Source organism: Callithrix jacchus, chromosome X (genome assembly GCF_049354715.1).
Source record: "Callithrix jacchus isolate 240 chromosome X, calJac240_pri, whole genome shotgun sequence".
Classification (NCBI taxonomy): Eukaryota; Metazoa; Chordata; class Mammalia; order Primates; family Cebidae; genus Callithrix; species Callithrix jacchus.
In genome coordinates, this window is record NC_133524.1 from 69937137 (window position 1) to 69959433 (window position 22297).

Genomic DNA, 22297 nt, shown 5'->3' on the forward strand with positions numbered 1-22297 from the left:
TCTTGAGATCATGAGCCCAAAATGAGTATTATGGGACTAAAATAAAAATCAAAGCGTCAGCAGAGCTGATTCCTTCTGGGGGCTCCAGGGAAGAATCCATTCCTTGCCTCTTCCAGCTTCTTGAGGATGTGGGCATTTCTTGGCTTATAGCCTTATCACTCTAATCTCTTGGTTCTGTTGTCACATCTCCTACTTTTATAGTCTCACCTTCTTCTGATTCCCTTTTATAAGGACACTTATGACTACATTAAGGGACCACCTGGGTAATCCAGGATAATCTCCCTATCTCAAATAAGTCCCTTTTTCCATGTAAGGTAAAGCTTATGGGTTCCAGAAATTAGGACTTGAATATCTTTGGGGGGTCATTATTCAGCTTTCCGCAAAAGTAGTTTAGAATTTTTAAGATAACAATATAGTAATTTGTTCAATGCAAAAAGTCTATCACTAAGTTTAATATGTGAATTAATTAAAAAATAAGTACCAATTAAAAATAAGTATTCAATTAAGGAATCTTTTATATTATCAACTAGTTCATCAAATGACAAAGTATAAATAACCTAAAAACAATTTATTTGGCTATCATTCCATATAAAATAAGCAAGTATTTGAAAGAGAGGTATAGGTTCTAAGAAAGGAGAGAACATGTTATTTAAGTACACACTTGGAATAAAGATACAACATTGGCTGATAATAGTCATGCCTTATGTGCCCAAAGGGTTCGTATAACATACCTAAAATTATCAGGTGTGCTCAGAACAGAGAGGGTAAGAAAATTGAATTCTAGAGATTCTAAATTCCTTCTCAGATCCAACTTAATAATACATGATCACAAAGAAGAAAAAAGGATGGAAACCAGCCTGTATTGAATAATGCTTTGATTCTAGCAGGTTGGCCAATCTCCTTACCTAGGCTGGAATAAATGTGGCTGAGAATACGAGCTGGTTGTACTCTGATGGGGTATACTTCAGCAATGGTCTCCACGTCAATTCCCTTGTCCTTCAAAATGGCCTTGATTTCTTCTGTTTCAGCTAGAATGGAGACTATAGGAGAAAAATAAGATGAGGTCAACAGAATTTTATTTCAATAGCAACCTAAAAATCTCTCAAGTCATATAACTTCTTTTGAAGAGATAAAAAAGGACATGGGAGGAAATGAATAGTTATTGAGGAACTTTGATGAAACAAGTGTCATGCTAAATACTTAATATTATCTAAATGGAAAAGGAAAAGATCTCAAGACTAGATAGAGCATTAGATTTTGCCTTTCGGCTAAATACTTATGTATGCCTAGAGAATACCACACTCTCTTTATATCCCAGATTCCATGTTTAAATGGGGAGAAAAATCCATCATGAGTTTTGTTACAACTTTGGTAAAAATTGATTCCCCAGGTTCTTCCATATAAGTACACCTAAGGTCAGAGCCAAGTATGTGGGGATACCCTATAGCTAGAGAATAATAGAAGGCATGGTGAATTGTGGATAATAATTTGAGTCATCAACATATAGAAGACATTATAGCTGATATGGTGTGTTTCTTAGGAGGTAGTAGTGGGGGCTGGGGAGAGATAGGGATGATACTTCTCTAAATTTAGAGCCTGCCAAGCCTGGACAGCTCCCTTTTCTTCCTCTTATACTCATGTCACTGAAGTGAGAAGCCCAACTACAAGAGAGGAGGCTCAGCCAGCTTCCTGATTCTTTTCACTTTCTCTCTATGAACAGATACCTGGCTGGGGGCCAGTAATCCAATTGAGGCTTTAGCTGTCTCGACACTAAGCACCCTACTTGACACTAAGCAAATGTGTCCTCTACTCCTGCTCTTCTAGTGCTGGCAGATGTGCTGGATTGTTCACAGGAAAAAGAATGCACTGCTTGGTTCATTCTAGCTTACCAGTATTTTCTACATTGAGTTTTTGAAGCAAAGCATAGTTAACAAAGTGCTACTTTGCCTTCCTTTGCCAATATTCTTTGTGTATTTTTCTATCTTGGGAACCTCATGTTAATGAGCTGCTGTGGTCTGGACCAGGATATGCAGGATATGGCGATCACAGAGTCCCCTGGATATAACACCATCTTGATTACTTCTAACTGAAAACATGAAAATAAAAGAAATTCTTCAGGGAAAATGTACAGAGGAAGAATGACAGTGGGCTGAGGACAGTCCAGGAAAACACATATGGCAATCTATTCTAGTAAACATATATTAAGTATCTAAATGGATGAGATACTATGCTAGTCACTAGGGATCTAGAAATGAATAGATTAGTCTCTCCCTCAAGGAGCTCACAGTGTAATAGAAGTGACATACACATGGATTATAAAATAACCTGCTAGGTAAACAGAGATAAGTGCACAAAACTTTATGAAACCTTCCAGGAGTGACATCTAGGTAGTGTGGGGTTGGGAGGAGTGGTGTCAGGAAAGGCTTCTGAAAAGAACTGATGCCTAAGCTGAGTTTGAAAGAATGAATAAGTCAGCCAGCAGAAACAAGGGATAGAGTATAGCCATTCTAGGAAGAGGGCCCAGAATGAACTTATCAAGCATAGAGATGAAAAAGAGTATGGCTGCATTTGTAGGGGGAAGTAGGAAGAACCACATACTCTTCAATATTGCTGTAGTATAATATACCCTGCATGGTGGCAAAAGAAGTAGATCTGGAAAGGTAGATGGGTTATAGAGCATCATGAAGGGCATATGCATCACTTGATGGATTTTGTATTTCATTTTTGGGCAATGCTTTTCAAACTGCTTTCTACGGAGCCTCAGGATTCTTCATGGGAATTGGTTGTAAGAGTACAGGAAACTGAAGGACAGTCAAGTGAACAATACCCTGGGGCCCCAGGAGTACCTTCAACCCAAGCAATTAATCTTTTCTTTGTTTTATAAAATATTTCGAAAATTCTCATTTAGTGCCTCTTATGTGCCCTAGCACTGCCATATTTAAGGACATGATCCCGACATGGAAAAAAATGAGACTGACATGGAGTCCTGCTAGAGGCCTGGATAGATGTTAATCTGCAAGAGGATATGGTAAAAGTAAGGTAGAAATTGTTCCAGACAGAAGAAACAGCATGGGCAAAGGCTCAAGGGAACAGAGAACAAGGTAGAGCTAGGAATTATAAAAAGCTCTTTACAGCAGGATCATGTAGTATAAAGGGGCAGTGATGAAAAATGAAGATGGAGATGAGGTCAGGGCTAGATCTAGAGGGCCTTGGAAGCCATATTAAGGAGACTGCCAATGGGAAGCTTTTGTAGAGGTATAATCAGAGGAATACCTTATTAATACTTATATCTTAAAAAGAGTACATTCAGGTTGATAAAGAATAAACTGATAGACTGTAGTGGGCCTAGACTGAAGACAGAGAGACCAGCTAAAAAGTCACTACAGGGCCGGGTGTGGTGGCTCACACCTGTAATCCCAGCATTTTGGGAGGCTGAGGCAGGTGGATCACCTGAGGTCAGGTGTTCAAGACCAGCCTGGCCAACATGGTGAAACCCGTTTCTACTAAAAATACAAAAACTAGCTGGGCATGGTGGCACGTGCCTGTAGTCTCAGCTACTCCAGAGACTGAGGCAGGAGAATTGCTTGAACCCAGGAGGCAGAGGTTGCAGTGAGCTGAGGTTATGCCACTGTGCTCCAGCCTAGGTGACAAAGTGAGACTCTGTCTCAAAAAAAAAAAAAAAGGTACCACAGTAATGTGAGGGAGAGATTGTTGATTACTTCCATTAGGATCAAGATATTGGTACTGGAGAAAACTAGATGGATCTCAGAGTTATTTAGAAAATAAAGCAGCCAGAACTTGAGGAAGATATCAAGGAGGATTCCCTAGGTGTTTACTTATATAACTGGGAGGACACAGGCATATAGGAGGAAAAGCAGGTATGGGTGATGTAGTATTAGGAGGGTGTAGCTGATTAATTTTAGACATGTTGAATAAATTTAGTGCAAGTGAGACACCCAAGTGAGGCTATCTTAAAGGAAGCTGATATAGATTCAGAAGTCATTAGCATAGAAAGAGATGAGATGGGTCAAGGAGAATAGACAGAGAAAAGGAAAAGAGGACCCAGAACATAACCTTGGGAAACGCCAACATAAAAGACATGGGAAAATGAAGAAAAGCCTGTGGTGAGGTAGAGGAGTTCTTACATCATGACTTATATTTCTCTAAGGTATAAGACTTGAGATCATATTGAGAGTGAGGGAAGAACTAAGAAGGTGGAAAGAGGGAAAAGGGAAAAGGTTGGAATAGGAGGATGCTGAGGGACAGAAACAAATATTCAGAGAAGGAAGAGTCATGGGCTAAGGACAGAATTCTCAGAAATACCAACAGTTAAGGGGCAAAGAAGAGGAAGACCAGAGGCAAAGAAGAGGAAGACCAGAATGAAACAGAAACATGCTTAATCTAGGTTGAAGAATATTCAAGAGCATATGGCATCATAGAAGACATGGGATACAGATTAAATAATCCAGTAAGATACAGATTAAAAAGTGTCTACTAAATTTGGAAATACAAAGGTCACTGGTAACTTAAGCAAGATCATTTTCATAGTAGTATGTCAGACTATAAAAGACTGCAGAATAAAGGGAATGTAAAAAAGCAGAAATTTAGATGAGAAAGAAAGAAGCTATATAGTATAACTAGAGGGAGATGAACACGTCAGTAGACTAAACAAAATAGAACCAACAGAATGGGAGAGTTTGAGGATTCCAGGAAAGAGCAAGTTTCTAGAGAAGGCTGGGGAAGAAGATAATGATCAAGCATCAGAAGGAAGACTTCCTTGAATAGTAGAAGAAACCCTTTTTCTGAGATTGGAAAAAATGAGGCAAGACTGAGGAAGGCTGAGACACTGACAAAGATCAGAATATTATCAGGCATGAAGTAGCAGGCCAAGAATTAGGCTAAAAACAAGAGGTAGGGGTTGAAAACAGAAGTTTGGAATAGTGGCTGAGAAGTATGAAAATGCTGACTAATAAGAACAAGGATGAACAGGAGGCACTGTAGACCTAGCTGAGTTGGAGACCATGATTCCCAGTGCCACCACTCTGGTCATTTCTGTGATTTTGTTCCCAGTAGCATTTTAGCAGGCCAGGTATGGGGTCAGAAAATGCAGACTGTAACACTGACCTGGGGCTATGATTTTTCTGGTGTGTATAATAGAAGTATGATGTATTGGTGACTGGGAGATTTAGATGAACAACCATGAGGTAGAGAAGGGTAAACTAGGAGAAAATATAAACAAGGGTAATAGGAAGAAAAATAAAGCTGAAATAATATTATGACTATGATCAAAGAGTAGAATATTGGAATTTTAGATATCTGAGGTGAAAGAGCTCTGAAGTTTGGTCCTTGGAGTGGGTGGCTAAAAGTATAGGTAGAAGGAAGGTCACTAGAGTTATGGATATCCAGAACTTTGAGACTGTTAGACTGCACTGATACCAATGCTAAAATCTAGTTCTATGGCAGGATTTGGAGAGGAGGAAGAAGGCTGCAGCCAAGCCTTAAAGTCTTCAAATAAATTAGAGCAACATGGTGATCAACATAAACAGATGGAATAAGGCTCAAAGGAGAAGATTTCTCATGGGAAGGGAAGAGTAATGATTTTTATATAATGTTTGCTATATACATTGATAAGCAAGAACTACCTGCATGATCACATGGGATGCCAAGCTTAAGAAAATTTAGAAAACACATGGGATTATTTTCCATATAGAACCAACCCTAAGGTCAAGTGACTGAAGACATTTCAAAGGAGCTTCACAATACCACATTGGATTGTAATGTTAGAGAGTCAAAAATGACCTCAAGTCTTCTACCCTAAGAAACTAGAATAATGGTTGGTGATATCATTGAGAGAAATAAGGAAGGGAAAAGGATTTGCATTTCTTAGTAGAGGCAAAAGGATGGGATGGAGACAAAAGAGATCAGTTTTCGGTTTGAAGTGTAAATGGTAGAGAAGTTTTATAGATATTGGGACTAGATTTCTTAATATGTTTATAGGACTCAGCCTAGTGTTTTGCAGAAACTAGATGCCCCAAATTTAAGTAGATTGTTAGGAATAAAAACAAAGGGTTGGAGTATTCTCCAAAGAGGTAATAGTTGGGGCCATGGAAGCAAGTTTACTGTGAGGGACACAGGCTTAGCTAACTAATACAGGATGCAAACACAGAAAGACAAAAGTATAAGACTAAGGCATAACCATTAGGAAGATATATAAAGAAAGGAATATAGTAGAAATAGCATGGAAGGACTGGTCAGAGAGAAAGCATAAATAACTGGGAGGCTAAAATGTTATGACAATGAAAAGAAAATAATTTCCAGAAATAAGGAGTGGTTAAAAGTATCAAATAATATTTTTGATTCCTCTGACATAGCATATCATTTATTTGTTTATGATTAAGATTACCAGTATTTTGAAACCAAACTGAACCAAGTTCATCATATACTTTTTGAAGCCGAATTAAATGCAAGATATAGAATAGTCATAATTTACTAGCCTAAGGATCTCTGCCCCTAATCAGACCTTTAATATAAAGTTTCTTCTACTGGGAATAAGAATACATACCTTGAACCACAACATCTGGCTTCGGTACAGTAGAAAACCTGCGATTCAGGGGATCAATTTCTCCAGGGGCTAAAAATCCCTTTAAAAAACCCACAAAAAGACATATTACTAAGTCTCAAAAGAGAAGCTAATATTTGAGGGAAAACAACATCCCTATGCCCATACCCTTGCACCATAACATTCAAGAGGCAGGTATAGAAAGGAAACAAATGCCTTCACTGTGTTAAAATGTTTGAACTCCCAAATTCACACAAAAATTCATTTTATCTAGAGTTAATTTCTGTTGGCTGCCACAAATCCATTTTTTTGGAAATAGGAGAAATATATATATATTTATATATATTTTGAGACAGGGTCTTTCTCTGTCACCCAAGCTGGAGTGCAGTGGTACAATCATGGCTCACTGCAGCTTCAACCTGTTGGGCTCAAGTAATCCTCCCACCTCAGCCTCCCAAGTAGCTAGGACCACAGGTGTGTGCCACCTCGCCTGGCTAATTAGTTTACTCATAGAGATGAGGTCTCACTTATGTTGCCCAGGTTGATCTCAAACTCCTAGACTCAAGCAATTCTCCCTCCCACTTTGGCCTCCCAAAGTGGTGGGATTATAAGCATGAGCCACTGCACCCAGTTGGGTATAAATTACAAATAAACAGAAAGTTTTCTGGTTATTTATTTATCTTCTCTGAATATACATGATTAGATGATTACATGACAATGCTTATCAGTAATTTAAGCCATTAGTCCTGCTGTTTTCTCATTTGTTCATGTATCTACTACGCCTTCTGCACATCAGAAATCTTTTGACTTGAGTTTCTGCCCTTTATGAAATAGGATGAACTCACCTATTTTTTTCCTTAAGAATACCAACCACTGTGGTATTCTTTTTTATCATTAATTTATTCTAATTGAATGAGAAAGTCACCAGGTAAGGATTATTTAAACAAAACATTCTGCCCATTATTGCTAGATTCATTTAGTAATGTCAACTAAGAGTAATGAATAGCCATGGGCACAGGGAGAAAAAAAATGAACAAAACAGCTGCAAAAATCAATGACATAAACAGGTTGAAGAATCTGTCTCAGATAGGATAGTTAAGTCCCATTCTTGATCTTCTAGGAGTCTAGGTTATATTTTATCAAAATAACATACAGTGGAGAAGTAGGCTTGCCAGATGATCTGAAAAACTTCTGAGAAAGAGAATGCCTCTGTGCAGGCTCAAAATGTCACAAAGAACGTGGACACAAAGTCAGAAACTCCCAAATGCCTCATTAAGGGCTATCTCAACAGAATCTGATATAAGGAACATTTAGAGAGCCCCTTAACAAAAAGCAAACAAACAAACAAACAAAAAGCCACGATGGTACCTAAAAATACCAGTTAATACAATTAAAGGATTAAACATGTTGCTTGGAAATGTTTGAACTTAATCAATTATCAGTAATTAACTACCTAAGCACAAATGCATCTATTAGTCACCAGGAAGGGCACTGAGGGGAGTTTTGAAAGGGACAGATCTGGGGCCTGAGCAGCTCCAAATACAGTGCCAAAGTAGGGAGCCCTGGGCAGCATGAGGGACATGGTTGCCAGGGAGCAAGAGCTTTTTGTGAGGTTTGGCCATGCTCCCTACTCTGAAGACCTAGAGGAAAACTATAATTAAGGCAAAGTGCAAGACGCAGAGGACATCCTTCAGATTTAATGAGCTACTAAAAAATCTATTATGGTGACTTAAGGCAGAAAAAATGTGGGAGAGCCTTGAAGATTCCTCACCTCTGCCATCAAGCTTCCTAAAATGTATAGAGACTGACCCCACATGTGAGGCAATTTCCCCATGGGCACTCGGTCCACAGTGTGAGGATTCTGATATTCTTCATCAACCTAAAAGAAAAGATGAAGAGGCCAGATGAGGAATAATAGAAGGTTTAAGATACTGGAAATAAAAAGGCTGACTGAATTGTAGTTTATACCCTATACAGCTATATATGCAATGCACTGAAAAGTCAAGCACTATCTAGGGTGGTGCTCCCCAACTATTATGTGCATACATATCACCTAAGGATCTTGTTAAAATGCAGATTCTGATTGAGTGGGTATGAGGTAGGGCCTGAAATCTATTTCTAATAAGCTCTCAGGTGGTGCTGCTGATGTTGCTGGGAGCTTATTCTACTCATCCCCACCAGAATGAAAGACTATTCTCTCCCATGTCTAATGCTCTTTCACAGTGGAGAAGGAACAATGGTATACTCGACTGGAATTTTGGGAAATGACAGTCTGAAAACAAGACATATTCATTTTACAAGCCTGATCTATTAAAGCAATCCTGCATTACTGGCCTAAAAGCAGAGAATACCAAATCCTGAGAGTCCACACAGAACATCATCCTAGTTTTTCCTAGTAATCTCTACATCATTCTCAAGATTATGGTTTGGTCTTGTCCTCGTCTCACTGCAACAGTACCATAATTGAGACAGCTTTAAAATTTTATTTTTAAAGGAATAAAATCATATTTATGTTGTCCTATACCAAAAGACAAACTTTTAGAACATCAAAATAAGAAGATTAAAAATTATTTGACTCAAATGAAGTAGTCTTATCAAGGTACTGCTCCTCTTCTCTATCAGCTACATGTTATGGCACTGACTTACTCTGTCAGGAGGAACACTGTACAGCTCTGGCAGAAGTGGGACTCCATTTTTGCCCTTGATGAGGACTGCTTCAAGAGCCTCTCTATACTCTTGAACCTGCAGATAAAAGAAAGGCAGAAAAAAAAAACACACACAGAGAGTCCCTTTGGGGACCCAGGAGAAGGTTGTCGCCAGAGAAGGTCCTATTGCCAAGGAGCTTATTCACCCAGTAAAATAAAAAAGAAAAGGGCATTTACTAAACGCTCATTATAAACCAAATATTATGCTAGGAGTTCTGCATACTTTAATGCACTTAACTTTAAAAACTATCCTAGGAGGTATATGTAATTAAGGCTTTTTTACAGGGAAATTGTCTCAAAGAGGTTGTAAATTTGTGGAAGGTCAGAGCAAGTACACAGTTGAGTGCAGGGTGTAGCCATGTCATTCTACTTCCAAAGGCCTGTTTTGATCCACTACGTATAACTTAGGTATAGCTTCCAGATTTGAGGATGTATTGTCTTTAAAACTGCATTTTAACCTACCAAATTAGGTTTCTATTATGGTCAAGTTTATATTCTGTGCCTAACCATTTGCTAAAGCTTGGCAATGCACAAAATGTAAAAAAACAAAACAAAAACAAACAAACAAATTTATGGTGAAAAAAATACAGTCAGTTCTGCTATAACACTTTCTTTGTAAACAAATTTGTTCTAATGCTTCTGATATATTAGGGAAAAATTTGAGTATAACATGAATTTCATGTTTGTTTATGCACAATTTCATACTGAGAATGTACTCAGCTGAAGTATAAGAATACACAAAACACACATGCATACATCTCAGGAGAACAATGAACTGTATCCATTTACATCTGTTGTTACTACTTTCTGTCCAATTTCAGATAAATCTCCTTTCACCACTTCCAAACTTACAAGCTGCAATCCTCTAATGGCCACCCTAGATATGCAGCCACATGATTTACCTTCTCCTTAGTTTTCCACCTCTTTCCCCTCAGCCTTTTAAAAAAACTGTCCTCTCTGTTTTGTGCTCCTTTTCTCTCTCTCTTTTTAATCTCTTTTTTGTTCTCTTCCTCTTGCACATTGTGTAGTGGGCATGAGAGCAAGGTGGGTAAGCTGGTGAGAACATGGGTACATCCTTGCACAAGCACACATTGGGTCATTTTAGAGGTAAAAGTACCATAACTATTGTGGTAATTATGAATTTCTTAACTGTTTAACATGTATACTATTATTTTTATTAGGTTCCTATCATTTTGTATGTGTTACATTTTATGTGCTGCCCTTACTCCATTTTCTCATAAGCCTTATAGTTTTTATTTTTTATTTTTTTTTAAATTTTTTATTGGATTTTAGGTTTTGGGGTACATGAGCAGAGCATGTAAGACAGTTGTGTAGGTACACACATGGCAGTGTGCTTTGCTTTTCTTCTCCCCTTCACCCACATTTAAAATTTCTCCCCAGGCTATCCCTCCCCACCTCCCCCTCCCACTGGCCCTCCCCTTTTCCCCCCAATAGACCCCAGTGTTTAGTACTCCCCTTTCTGTGTCCATGTGTTCTCATTTTTCATCACCCACCTACGAGTGAGAATATGCGGTGTTTCATTTTCTGTTCTTGTGTCAGTTTGCTGAGGATGATGTTCTCCGATTCATCCATGTCCCCACAAATGACACAAACTCATCATTTCTGATTGCTGCATAATATTCCATGGTGTATATGTGCCACATTTTTCCAATCCAGTCTATTATCAATGGGAATTTGGGTTGATTCCAGGTCTTTGCTATTGTAAACAGTGCTGCAATGAACATTCGTGTACATGTGTCCTTATAGTAGAACGATTTAGAGTCTTTTGGATATATACCCAGTAATGAGATTGCTGGGTTAAATGGAATTTCTATTTCTAAGGCCTTGAGGAATCGCCACACTGTCTTCCACAATGGTTGAACTAATTTACACTCCCACCAACAGTGTAGAAGTGTTCCTTTTTCTCCACATCCTCTCCAGCATCTGTTGTCTCCAGTTTTTTAATGATTGCCATTCTAACTGGCGTGAGATGGTTTCTCAATGTGGTTTTGATTTGCATCTCTCTGATGACCCGTGACGATGAGCATTTTTTCATATGATTGTTGGCCTCATATATGTCTTCTTTCGTAAAGTATCTGTTCATATCCGTTGCCCACTTTTGAATGGGCTTGTTTGATTTTTCCTGTAAATCTGTTTGAGTTCTTTGTAAATTCTGGATATCAGCCCTTTGTCAGATGGGTGGACTGCGAAAATTTTTTCCCATTCTGTTGGTTGCCGATCCACTCTAGTGACTGTTTCTTTTGCCATGCAGAAGCTGTGGAGTTTCATTAGGTCCCATTTGTCTATTTTGGCTTTTGTTGCCAATGCTTTTGGTGTTTTGTTCATGAAGTCTTCCCTACTCCTATGTCCTGGATAGTTTTGCCTAGATTTCCTTCTAGGGTTTTTATCGTGCCAGGTCTTATGTTTAAGTCTTTAATCCATCTGGAGTTAATTTTAGTGTAAGGTGTCAGGAAGGGGTCCAGTTTCTGCCTTCTGCACATGGCTAGCCAGTTTTCCCAACACCATTTGTTAAACATGGAATCCTTTCCCCATTGCTTGTTTTTGTCAGGTTTATCAAAGATTGTATAGTTGTATGTATCTTGTGTTGCCTCCGGTGCCTCTGTTTTGTTCCATTGGTCTATATCTCTGTTTTGGTACCAGTACCATGCTGTTTTGATTACTGTAGCCTTGTAGTATAGTTTGAAATCCGGTAGTGTGATGCCCCCCGCTGTGTTCTTTTTGCTTAGAATTGACTTGGCTATGCGGGCTCTCTTTTGGTTCCATATGAAGTTCATGGTGGTTTTTCCAGTTCTGTGAAGAAAGTCAATGGTAGCTTGATGGGGATAGCGTTGATTCTGTAAATTACTTTGGGCAGTATAGCCATTTTCACAATATTAGTTCTTCCTAACCATGAACATGGAATGTTTCTCCATCTGTTTGTGTCCTCTCTGATTTCGTTGAGCAGTGGTTTGTAGTTCTCCTTGAAGAGGTCTCTTATGTTCCTTGTGAGTTGTATTCCAAGGTATTTTATTCTTTTTGTAGCAATTGCGAATGGCAGTTCGTTCCTGATTTGGCTTTCTTTAAGTCTGTTATTGGTGTAGACGAATGCTTGTGATTTTTGCACATTGATTTTATATCCTGAGACTTTGCTGAAGTTGCTTATCAGTTTCAGGAGTTTTTGGGCTGAGGCAATGGGGTCTTCTAGGTATACTATCATGTCGTCTGCAAATACAGACAATTTGGCTTCCACCTTTCCTATTTGAATACCTTTATTTCTTTTTCTTGCCTGACTGCTCTGGCTAGAACTTCCAGTACTATATTGAATAGGAGTGGTGAAAGAGGGCATCCTTGTCTAGTGCCAGATTTCAAAGGGAATGCTTCCAGTTTTTGCCCATTCAGTATGATATTGGCTGTTGGTTTGTCATAAATAGCTTTTATTACTTTGAGATACGTTCCATCAATACCGAGTTGATTGAGGGTTTTTAGCATAAAGGGCTGTTGAATTTTGTCAGATGCCTTCTCTGCGTCAATTGAGATAATCATGCGGTTTTTGTTTTTGGTTCTGTTTATGTGGTGAATTATGTTGATAGACTTGCGTATGTTGAACCAGCCTTGCATCCGCGAGATGAATCCTACTTGATCATGATGAATAAGTTTTTTGATTTGCTGTTGCAATCGGCTTGCCAATATTTTATTGAAGATTTTTGCATCTATGTTCATCATGGATACTGGCCTGAAGTTTTCTCTTCTCGTTGGGTCTCTGCCGGGTTTTGGTATCAGAATGATGTTGGTCTCATAAAATGATTTGGGAAGGATTCCCTCTTTTTGGATTGTTTGAAATAGTTCTAGAAGGAATGGTACCAGCTCCTCCTTGTGTGTCTGGTAGAATTCGGCTGTGAACCCGTCTGGACCTGGGCTTTCTTTTTGTGGTAGGTGCTTAATTGCTGCCGTGACTTCTGACCTTGTTATTGGTCTGTTCATAGTTTCAGCTTCCTCCTGGTTTAGGCTTGGGAGGACACAGGAGTCCAGGAATTTATCCATTTCTTCCAGGTTTACTAGTTTATGTGCATAGAGTTGGTTGTAATATTCTCTGATGATGGTCTGAATTTCTGTGGAATCTGTGGTGATTTCCCCTTCATCATTTTTTATTGCATCTATTTGGTTGTTGTCTCTTTTATTTTTAATCAATCTGGCTAGTGGTCTGTCTATTTTGTTGATCTTTTCAAAAAACCAGCTCTTGGATTTATTGATTTTTTGAAGGGTTTTTCGTGTCTCAATCTCCTTCAGCTCAGCTCTGATCATAGTTATTTCTTGTCTTCTGCTAGGTTTTGAGTTTTCTTGATCTTGCTCCTCTAGCTCTTTCAATTTTGACGATAGGGTGTCAATTTTGGATCTCTCCATTCTCCTCATATGGGCACTTATTGCTATATACTTTCCTCTAGAGACTGCTTTAAATGTGTCCCAGAGGTTCTGGCACATTGTGTCTTCATTCTCATTGGTTTCAAAGAACTTCTTTATTTCTGCCTTCATTTCATTGTTTACCCAGTCAACATTCAAGAGCCAGTTGTTCAGTTTCCATGAAGCTGTGCGGTTCTGGGTCGGTTTCTGAATTCTGAGTTCTAACTTGATTGCACTATGGTCTGAGAGGCTGTTTGTTATGATTTCAGTTGTTTTGCATTTGTTGAGCAGTGCTTCACTTCCAATTATGTGGTCAATATTTGAGTAGGTGTGATGTGGTGCTGAGAAGAACGTGTATTCTGTGGATTTGGGGTGGAGAGTTCTGTAAATGTCTATCAGGTTTGCTTGCTCCAGGTCTGAGTTCAAGCCCTGGATATCCTTGTTGATTTTCTGTCTGGTTGGTCTGTCTAGTATTGACAGTGGAGTGTTAAAGTCTCCCACTATTATTGTGTGGGAGTCTAAGTCCTTTTGTAAGTTGTTAAGAACTTGCCTTATGTATCTGGGTGCTCCTACATTGGGTCCATATATGTTTAGGATCGTTAGCTCTTCTTGTTGTATCGATTTTTTTACCATTATGTAATGGCCTTCTTTGTCTCTTTTGATCTTTGTTGCTTTAAAGTCTATTTTATCAGAGATGAGAATTGCAACTCCTGCTTTTTTTTTGCTTTCCATTTGCTTGGTAAATCTTCCTCCATCCCTTTATTTTGAGCCTTTGTGTATCCTTGCATGTGAGATGGGTTTCCTGGATACAGCACACTGATGGGTTTTGGGTTTTTATCCAATTTGCCAGTCTGTGTCTTTTGATTGGTGCATTTAGTCCATTTACATTTAGGGTTAATATTGTTATGTGTGAATTTGATACTGCCATTTTGATGCCAAGTGGCTGTTTTGCCTGTTTGTTGTTGTAGATTCTTCATTATGTTGATGCTCTTTAGCATTCAGTGTGATTTTGGAATGGCTGGTACTGGTTGATCCTTTCTATGTGTAGTGCTTCTTTTAGGAGCTCTTGTAAAGCAGGCCTGGTGGTGACAAAATCTCTGAGTACTTGCTTGTTCGCAAAGGATTTTATTTTTCCTTCACTTCTGAAGCTCAGTTTGGCTGGATATGAAATTCTGGGTTGAAAGTTCTTTTCTTGAAGAATGTTGAATATTGGCCCCCACTCTCTTCTGGCTTGTAATGTTTCTGCCAAGAGATCTGCTGTGAGTCTGATGGGCTTCCCTTTGTGGGTTACCCGACCTTTCTCTCTGGCTGCCCTTAGTATTCTCTCCTTTATTTCAACCCTGTTGAATCTGACGATTATGTGCCTTGGGGTTGCTCTTCTTGTGGAATATCTTTGTGGTGTTCTCTGTATTTCCTGCATTTGAGTGTTGGCCTGTCTTGCTAGGTGGGGGATGTTTTCTTGGATGATGTCCTGAAGAGTATTTTCCAGCTTGGATTCATTCTCTTTGTCCCCTTCTGGTACACCTATCAAACGTAGGTTAGGTCTTTTCAGACAGTCCCACATTTCTGGGAGACTTTGTTCATTCCTTTTTGCGCTTTTTTCTCTGATCTTGGTTTCTCGTTTTATTTCATTGAGTTGGTCTTCGACTTCAGATATTCTTTCTTCTGCTTGGTCAATTCAGCTATTGAAACTTGTGCATGCTTCGTGAAGTTCTCGTATTGTGTTTTTCAGCTCCTTTAATTCATTCATATTCCTCTCTAAGTTATCCATTCTTGTTATCATTTCCTCGAATCTTTTTTCAAATCTTTTTTCAAGGTTCTTAGTTTCTTTGCATTGATTTAATACATGATCTTTTAGCTCACAAAATTTTCTCATTATCCATCTTCTGAAGTCTAATTCCGTCATTTCGTCACAGCCATTCTCCGTCCAGCTTTGTTCCCTTGTTGGGGAGGAGTTTTGGTCCTTTCTAGGAGGCGAGCTGTTCTGGTTTCGGGTGTTTTCCTCCTTTTTGTGCTGGTTACTTCCCATCTTTGTGGATTTGCCCGCTGGTCGTCTGCGTAGTTGCTGACTTTTCGATTGGGTCTCTGAGTGGACACCCAGAATGTTGATGATGAAGTATTTCTGTTGCTTGGTTTTCCTTCTACCAGTCTAGCCCCTTCGCTGTACGACTGCTGAGGTTCGCTCCAGACCCTGCTGGTTGGGGTGCACCTCTAGCTGCTGTGGCACAGCGAGGGATGCTACCAGTTTCTTTTTCTATCTTTGTCCCAGGATGATGCCTGCCTAATGTCAGTCTTTTGGATATAGAGGGGTCAGGGAGCTGCTTGAGGAGACAGTGTGTACTTTATAGGGGCTTAATTGCTGAGCTGTGAGCTCTGTTGTTCATTCAGGGCTGTTAGGCTGCTATGTTTGATTCTGCTGCAACAGAGCTCATTAAAAAAACCCTTTTTTTTTTCTCAAATGCTCTGTGTTCAGGGGTTTGGGCTTTATTTTTGGATGTCCGTTGAGGTCCTGCCCAGCTAGGACGCAGACTAGCCACTGTTTGGCTGCCGAGGCTCTGCCCTGCTGTCGTGAGGCTCGCCCTGGCTCTGCTGTTCTGCTGTGTTCTCCGCCACGCGCTGAGGCGGAGTCTCTCTGTTGTAGCGGGTTGCCTCGGCAACGGCAGGCGTCAGCAGTGGGCATGTATCTCAGTAGGGACTGGTTGCCTCGGCAACGGCTGGCTGCGTCAGCAATGGGCATGTAACTCAGTTGGGGCGGGTTGCCTCGGTAATGGTGGACGTCCCTCCCCCACAGAGTGTCTCGGGCCGTCTGCACGGGGCTTGTTTGAAATCACGGTTTTGTTCGTCCCACTAGTCCACCCCTAATGCTCTGTTCTTGCAATCTCCTGGGCTGGCCCACTGTCCATGTCTAGCTCAGTCTCAAGTCCAGCCGTCTCACGTCTCCGGTTGCTGGTCAACAGGGCACCTGGACAAGCACGCCCTGTGGGGAGCGCTGGGCAGGGCCGGCCGCCGCCACCCTGGCTGCCGGCTTCGCCAGGCGGAGGTTCTGCCTCCATCCCACGTCCCCTCTTCACTTGGGAATTTCCCCGTTCCGTGGGCAACAAAGATCAGTCTGGAAATGCAGCTCAGACTCACCTCTCCGCGGACACAACGAGAGCTCCAATCCTGGGTTGTTCTCACAGCGCCATCTTGAGTCTCCCTCTCAGTTTTTATTTTTTAAATATGCATAGCATAGTTACTTTGTTCTTCTTCTTCTTCTTTTTTTGAGACAGTTTCACTCTTTTTTACTGCATTTTAGGTTTTGGGGTACATGTGCAGAACATGCAAGACATTTGCATAGGTACACACATGGCAGTGTGTTTTGCTGCCTTCCTCCCCTTCACCCACATTTGGCATTTCTCCCCAGACTATCCCTCCCCAGATTCCCCCCTGCAGTCCCTCCCCTCTTCCCCCCAATAGACCCCATTGTTTGCTACTCCCTTCCCTGTATTCATGTGTTCTCATTTTTCATCACACACCTATGAGTGAGAATATGCGGTATTTCATTTTCTGTTCTTGTGTCAGTTTGCTGAGAATGATGTTCTCCAGATTCATCCATGTCCCTACAAATGACACGAACTCATCATTTTTGATTGCTGCATAATATTCCATGGTATATATTTGTCACAGTTTCCCAATCCAGTCATCGATTGGCATTTGGGTTGGTTGCAGGTCTTTGCTATTGTAAACAGTGCTGCAATGAACATTTGTGTGCATGTGTCCTTATAGTAGAACGATTTATAGTCCTTTGGATATATACCCAGTAATGGGATTGCTGGGTCAAATGGAATTTCTATTTCTAAGGCCTTGAGGAATCGCCACACTGTCTTCCACAATGGCTGAACTAGTTTACACTCCCACCAACAGTGTAAAAGTGTTCCTATTTCTCCACATCCTCTCCAGCATCTGTTGTCTCCAGATTTTTTAATGATCGCCATTCTAACTGGCATGAGATGGTATCTCAATGTGGTTTTGATTTGCATCTCTCTAATGACCAGTGATGATGAGCATTTTTTCATATGTTTGTTGGCCTCATATATGTCTTCTTTTGTAAAGTGTCTCTTCATATCCTTTGCCCATTTTTGAATGGGCTTCTTTGTTTTTTTCCTGTAAATCTGTTTGAGTTCTTTGTAAATTCTGGATATTAGCCCTTTGTCAGATGGGTAGACTTCAAAAATTTTTTCCCATTCTGTTGGTTGCCGATTCACTCTAGTGACTGTTTCTTTTGCCGTGCAGAAGCTGTGGAGTTTGATTAGGTCCCATTTGTCTATTTTGGCTTTTGTTGCCAATGCTTTTGGTGTTTTGGTCATGAAGTCCTTGCCTACTCCTACGTCCTGAATGGTTTTGCCTAGATTTTCTTCTAGGGTTTTTATGGTGCCAGGTCTTATGTTTAAGTCTTTAATCCATCTGGAGTTAATTTTAGTGTAACGTGTCAGGAAGGGGTCCAGTTTCTGCTTTCTGCACATGGCTAGCTAGTTTTCCCAACACCATTTGTTAAACAGGGAATCCTTTCCCCATTGCTTGTTTTTGTCAGGTTTATCAAAGATTGTATGGTTGTAGATATGTTGGGTTGCCTCCGATGCCTCTGTTTTGTTCCATTGGTCTATATCTCTGTTTTGGTACCAGTACCATGCCGTTTTGATTACTGTAGCCTTGTAGTATAGCTTGAAATCCAGTAGTGTGATGCCCCCCGCTGTGTTCTTTTTGCTTGAAATTGACTTAGCTATGCAGGCTCTCTTTTGGTTCCATATGAAGTTCACGTTGTTTTTTTCCAGTTCTGTGAAGAAAGTCAATGGTAGCTTGATGGGGATAGCGTTGATTCTGTAAATTACTTTGGCAGTATAGCCATTTTCATGATATTGATTCTTCCTAACCATGAACATGGGATGTTTCTCCATCTGTTTGTGTTCTCTCTTATTTCGTTGACCAGTGTTTTGTAGTATTCCTTGAAGAGGTCCCTTACATTCCTTGTGAGTTGTATTCCTAGGTATTTTATTCTTTTTGTAGCAATTGTGAATGGCAGTTTGTTCTTGATTTGAATTTCCTTAAGTCTGTTATTGGTGTATAGGAATGCTTGTGATTTTTGCACATTGATTTTATATTCTGAGACTTTGCTGAAGTTGCTTATCAATTTCAGGAGTTTTTGGACTGAGGCGATGGGGTCTTCTAGGTATACTATCATGTCATCTGCAAATAGAGACAATTTGGCTTCCACCTTTCCTATTTGAATACCCTTTACTTCTTTTTCTTGCCTAATTGCTCTGGCTAGAACTTCTAGTACTATATTGAATAGGAGTGGTGAAAGAGGGCATCCTTGTGTAGTGCTGGATTTCAAAGGGAATGCTTCCAGTTTTTGCCCATTCAGTATGTTATTGGCTGTTGGTTTGTCGTAAATAGGTTTTATTACTTTGAGATATGTTCCATCGATACCAGGTTGATTGAGGGTTTTTAGCATAAAGAGTTGTTGAACTTTGTCGAATGCCTTCTCTGTGTCCATTGAGATAATCATGTGGTTTTTGTCTTTGATTCTGTTTATGTGGTGAATTACGTTTATAGACTTGCGTATGTTGAACCAGCCTTGCATCCCCGGGATGAATTCTACTTAATCATGGTGGATAACTTTTTTTATGTGCTGTTGCAATCGGCTTGCCAGTACTTTATTGAAGATTTTTGGATCTATGTTCATCATGGATATTGGCCTGAAGTTTTCTTTTCTTGTTGGGTCTCTGCCGGGTTTTGGTAAGAGGATGATGTTGGTCTCATAAAATGATTTGGGAAGGATTCCCTCTTTTTGGATTATCTGGAATAGTTCAGAAGGAATGGTACCAGCTCCTCTTTGTGTGTCTGGTAGAATTCGGCTGTGAACCCATCTGGACCTGGGCTTTTTTTGTGTGGTAGGCTCTTAATTGCTGCCTTGACTTCAGACCTTGTTATTTGTCTATTCATAATTTCGGCTTCTTCCTGGTTTAGGATTGGGAGGACACAGGTGTCCAGGAATTTATCCATGTCTTCCAGGTTTACTAGTTTATGTGCCTAGAGTTGTTTGTAATATTCTCTGATGATGGTTTGAATTTCTGTGGAATCTCTGGTGATTTCCCCTTTATCGTTTTTTATTGCATCTATTTGGTTGTTGTCTCTTTTATTTTTAATCAATCTGGCTAGTGGTCTGTCTATTTTGTGGATCTTTTCAAAAAACAGCTCTTGGATTTATTGATTTTTTGAAGGGTTTTTCGTGTCTCTATCTCCTTCACTTCTGCTCTGATCTTAGTTATTTCTTGTCTTCTGCTAGGTTTTGAGTTTTCTTGATCTTGCTCCTCTAGCTCTTTCAATTTTGACGATAGGGTGTCAATTTGGATCTCTCCATTCTCCTCATATGGGCACTTATTGCTATATATTTTCCTCTAGAGACTGCTTTAAATGTGTCCCAGAGATTCTGGCATGTTGTGTCCTTGTTCTCTTTGTTTTGAAGAACTTTTTTATTTCTGTCTTCATTTCATTGTTTATCCAGTCAACATTCAAGGGCCAGTTCAGTTTCCATGAAGCTGTGCGGTTCTGGGTTAGTTTCTGAATTCTGAGTTCTAACTTGATTGCACTATGGTCTGAGAGACTGTTTGTTATGATTTCAGTTGTTTTGCATTTGTTGAGCAGTGCTTTACTTCCAATTATGTGGTCAATTTTAGAGTAGGTGTGATATGGTGCTGAGAAGAATGTATGTTCTGTGGATATGGGGTGGAGAGTTCTGTAAATGTCTATCAGGTTTGCTTGTTCCAGGTCTGAGTTCAAGCCCTGGATATCCTTGTTGATTTTCTGTCTGGTTGATCTGTCTAATATTGACAGTGGAGTGTTAAAGACTCCCACTATTGTTGTGTGAGAGTCTAAGTCTCTTTGTAAGTCATTAAGAACTTGCCTGATATATCTGGGTGCTCCTGTGTTGGGTCCATATATGTTTAGGATCGTTAGCTCTTCTTGTTGTATCGATCCTTTTACCATTATGTAATGACCTTCTTTGTTTCTTTTGATCTTTGTTGCTTTAAAGTCTGTTTTATCAGAGATGAGAATTGCAACTCTGCTTTTGTTTGCTCTCCATTTGCTTGGTAAATCTTCCTCCATCCCTTTATTTTGAGCCTTTGTGTATCCTTGCATGTGAGATGGATTTTCTGGATACAGCACACTGATGGGTTTTGGTTTTTTATCCAATTTGCCAGTCTGTGTTTTTTGATTGGTGCATTTAGCCCATTTGCATTTAGGGTTAATATTGTTATGTGTGAATTTGATACTGCCATTTTGATGCTAGCTGGCTGTTTTGCCCATTAGTTGATGAAGATTCTTCATTTTGTTGATGCTCTTTAGCATTTAGTGTGTTTTTGGAATGGCTGGTACTGGTTGTTCCTTTCTATGAGTAGTGCCTCTTTCAGGAGCTCTTGTAAAGCAGGCCTGGTGGTGACAAAAATCTCTGAGTACTTGCTTGTTCGCAAAGGATTTTGTTTTTCCTTCACTTATGAAGCTCAGTTTGGCTGGATATGAAATTCTTGGTTGAAAGTTCTTTTCTTTAAGGATGTTGAATATTTGCCAACACTCTCTTCTTGCTTGTTGAGTTTCTGTTGTTAGCCTGATGGGCTTTCCTTTGTGGGTGACCCGGCTTTTCTGTCTGGCTTCCCTTAGTATTTTCTCCTTCATGTCAACGCTGGTGATTCTGACAATTCTGTGCCTTGGGGTTGCTCTTCTTCCGGAATATCTTTGTGGTGTTCTCTGTATTTCCTGGATTTTAGTGTTGGCCTGCCTTGCTAGGTGGGGGAAATTTTCCTGGATAATATCCTGAAGAGTATTTTCCAGCTTGGATTCATTCTCTTCGTCCCCTTCTGGTACACCTATCAAACATAGATTAGGTCTCTTCACATAGTCCCACATTTCTTGGAGACTTTGTTCATTCCTTTTTGCACTTTTTTCTCTAATCTTGGTGTCTCATTTTATTTCATTAAATTGATCTTCGACTTCTGATATTCTTTTTTCTGCTTGGTCAATTTGGCTGTTGAAACTTGTGCATGCTTAGCGAAGTTCTCGTATTGTGTTTTTCAGCTCCTTCAATTCATTCATATTCCCCTCTAAGTTATCCATTCTTGTTATCATTTCTTCGAATCTTTTTTCAAGGTTCTTAGTTTCTTTGCATTGATTTAGAACATGTTCTTTTAGCACACAGAAGTTTCTCATTACCCATCTTCTGAAGTCTGATTCCGTCATTTAGTCACAGTCATTCTCCATCCAGCTTTGTTCCCTTGCTGGTGAGGAGTTTTGGTCCTTTGTAGGAGGCGAGGTGTTCTGGTTTTGGGTGTTTTCCTCCTTTTTGTGCTGGTTTCTTCCCATCTTTTTTTATTTATCCACCTGTTGTCTGAGTAGTTGCTGACTTTTCGATTGGGTCTCTGAGTGGACGCCCAGATTGTTGATGATGAGGTATTTCTGTTACTTGGTTTTCCTTCTACCAGTCTAGCCCCTCCACTGTACGACTGCTGCGGTCCACTCTAGGCCCTGTTTGTCTGGGGTACACCTGTAGCAGCTGCAGAACAGTGAGGGATGCTACCAGTTTCTTCTTCTGCTATCTTTG

General features: G+C 39.9%; 1 protein-coding gene across 8 annotated transcripts in view; it reads right to left on the bottom strand.

Annotated features, from left to right (window-relative positions):
* Window positions 1–22297, bottom strand: part of PHKA1 (phosphorylase kinase regulatory subunit alpha 1) — a 186775-nt gene that overhangs the window by 96311 nt on the left and 68167 nt on the right. For all 8 annotated transcript variants that reach the window (XM_078362950.1, XM_078362949.1, XM_078362947.1 and 5 more), the window contains exons 11-14: window positions 9206–9301; window positions 8331–8438; window positions 6563–6641; window positions 906–1040 (exon numbers count right to left, since the gene is read on the bottom strand). In XM_078362950.1, the coding sequence (XP_078219076.1) occupies window positions 906–1040; window positions 6563–6641; window positions 8331–8438; window positions 9206–9301 (418 nt within the window). The remainder of the gene's footprint in view (window positions 1–905; window positions 1041–6562; window positions 6642–8330; window positions 8439–9205; window positions 9302–22297) is intronic.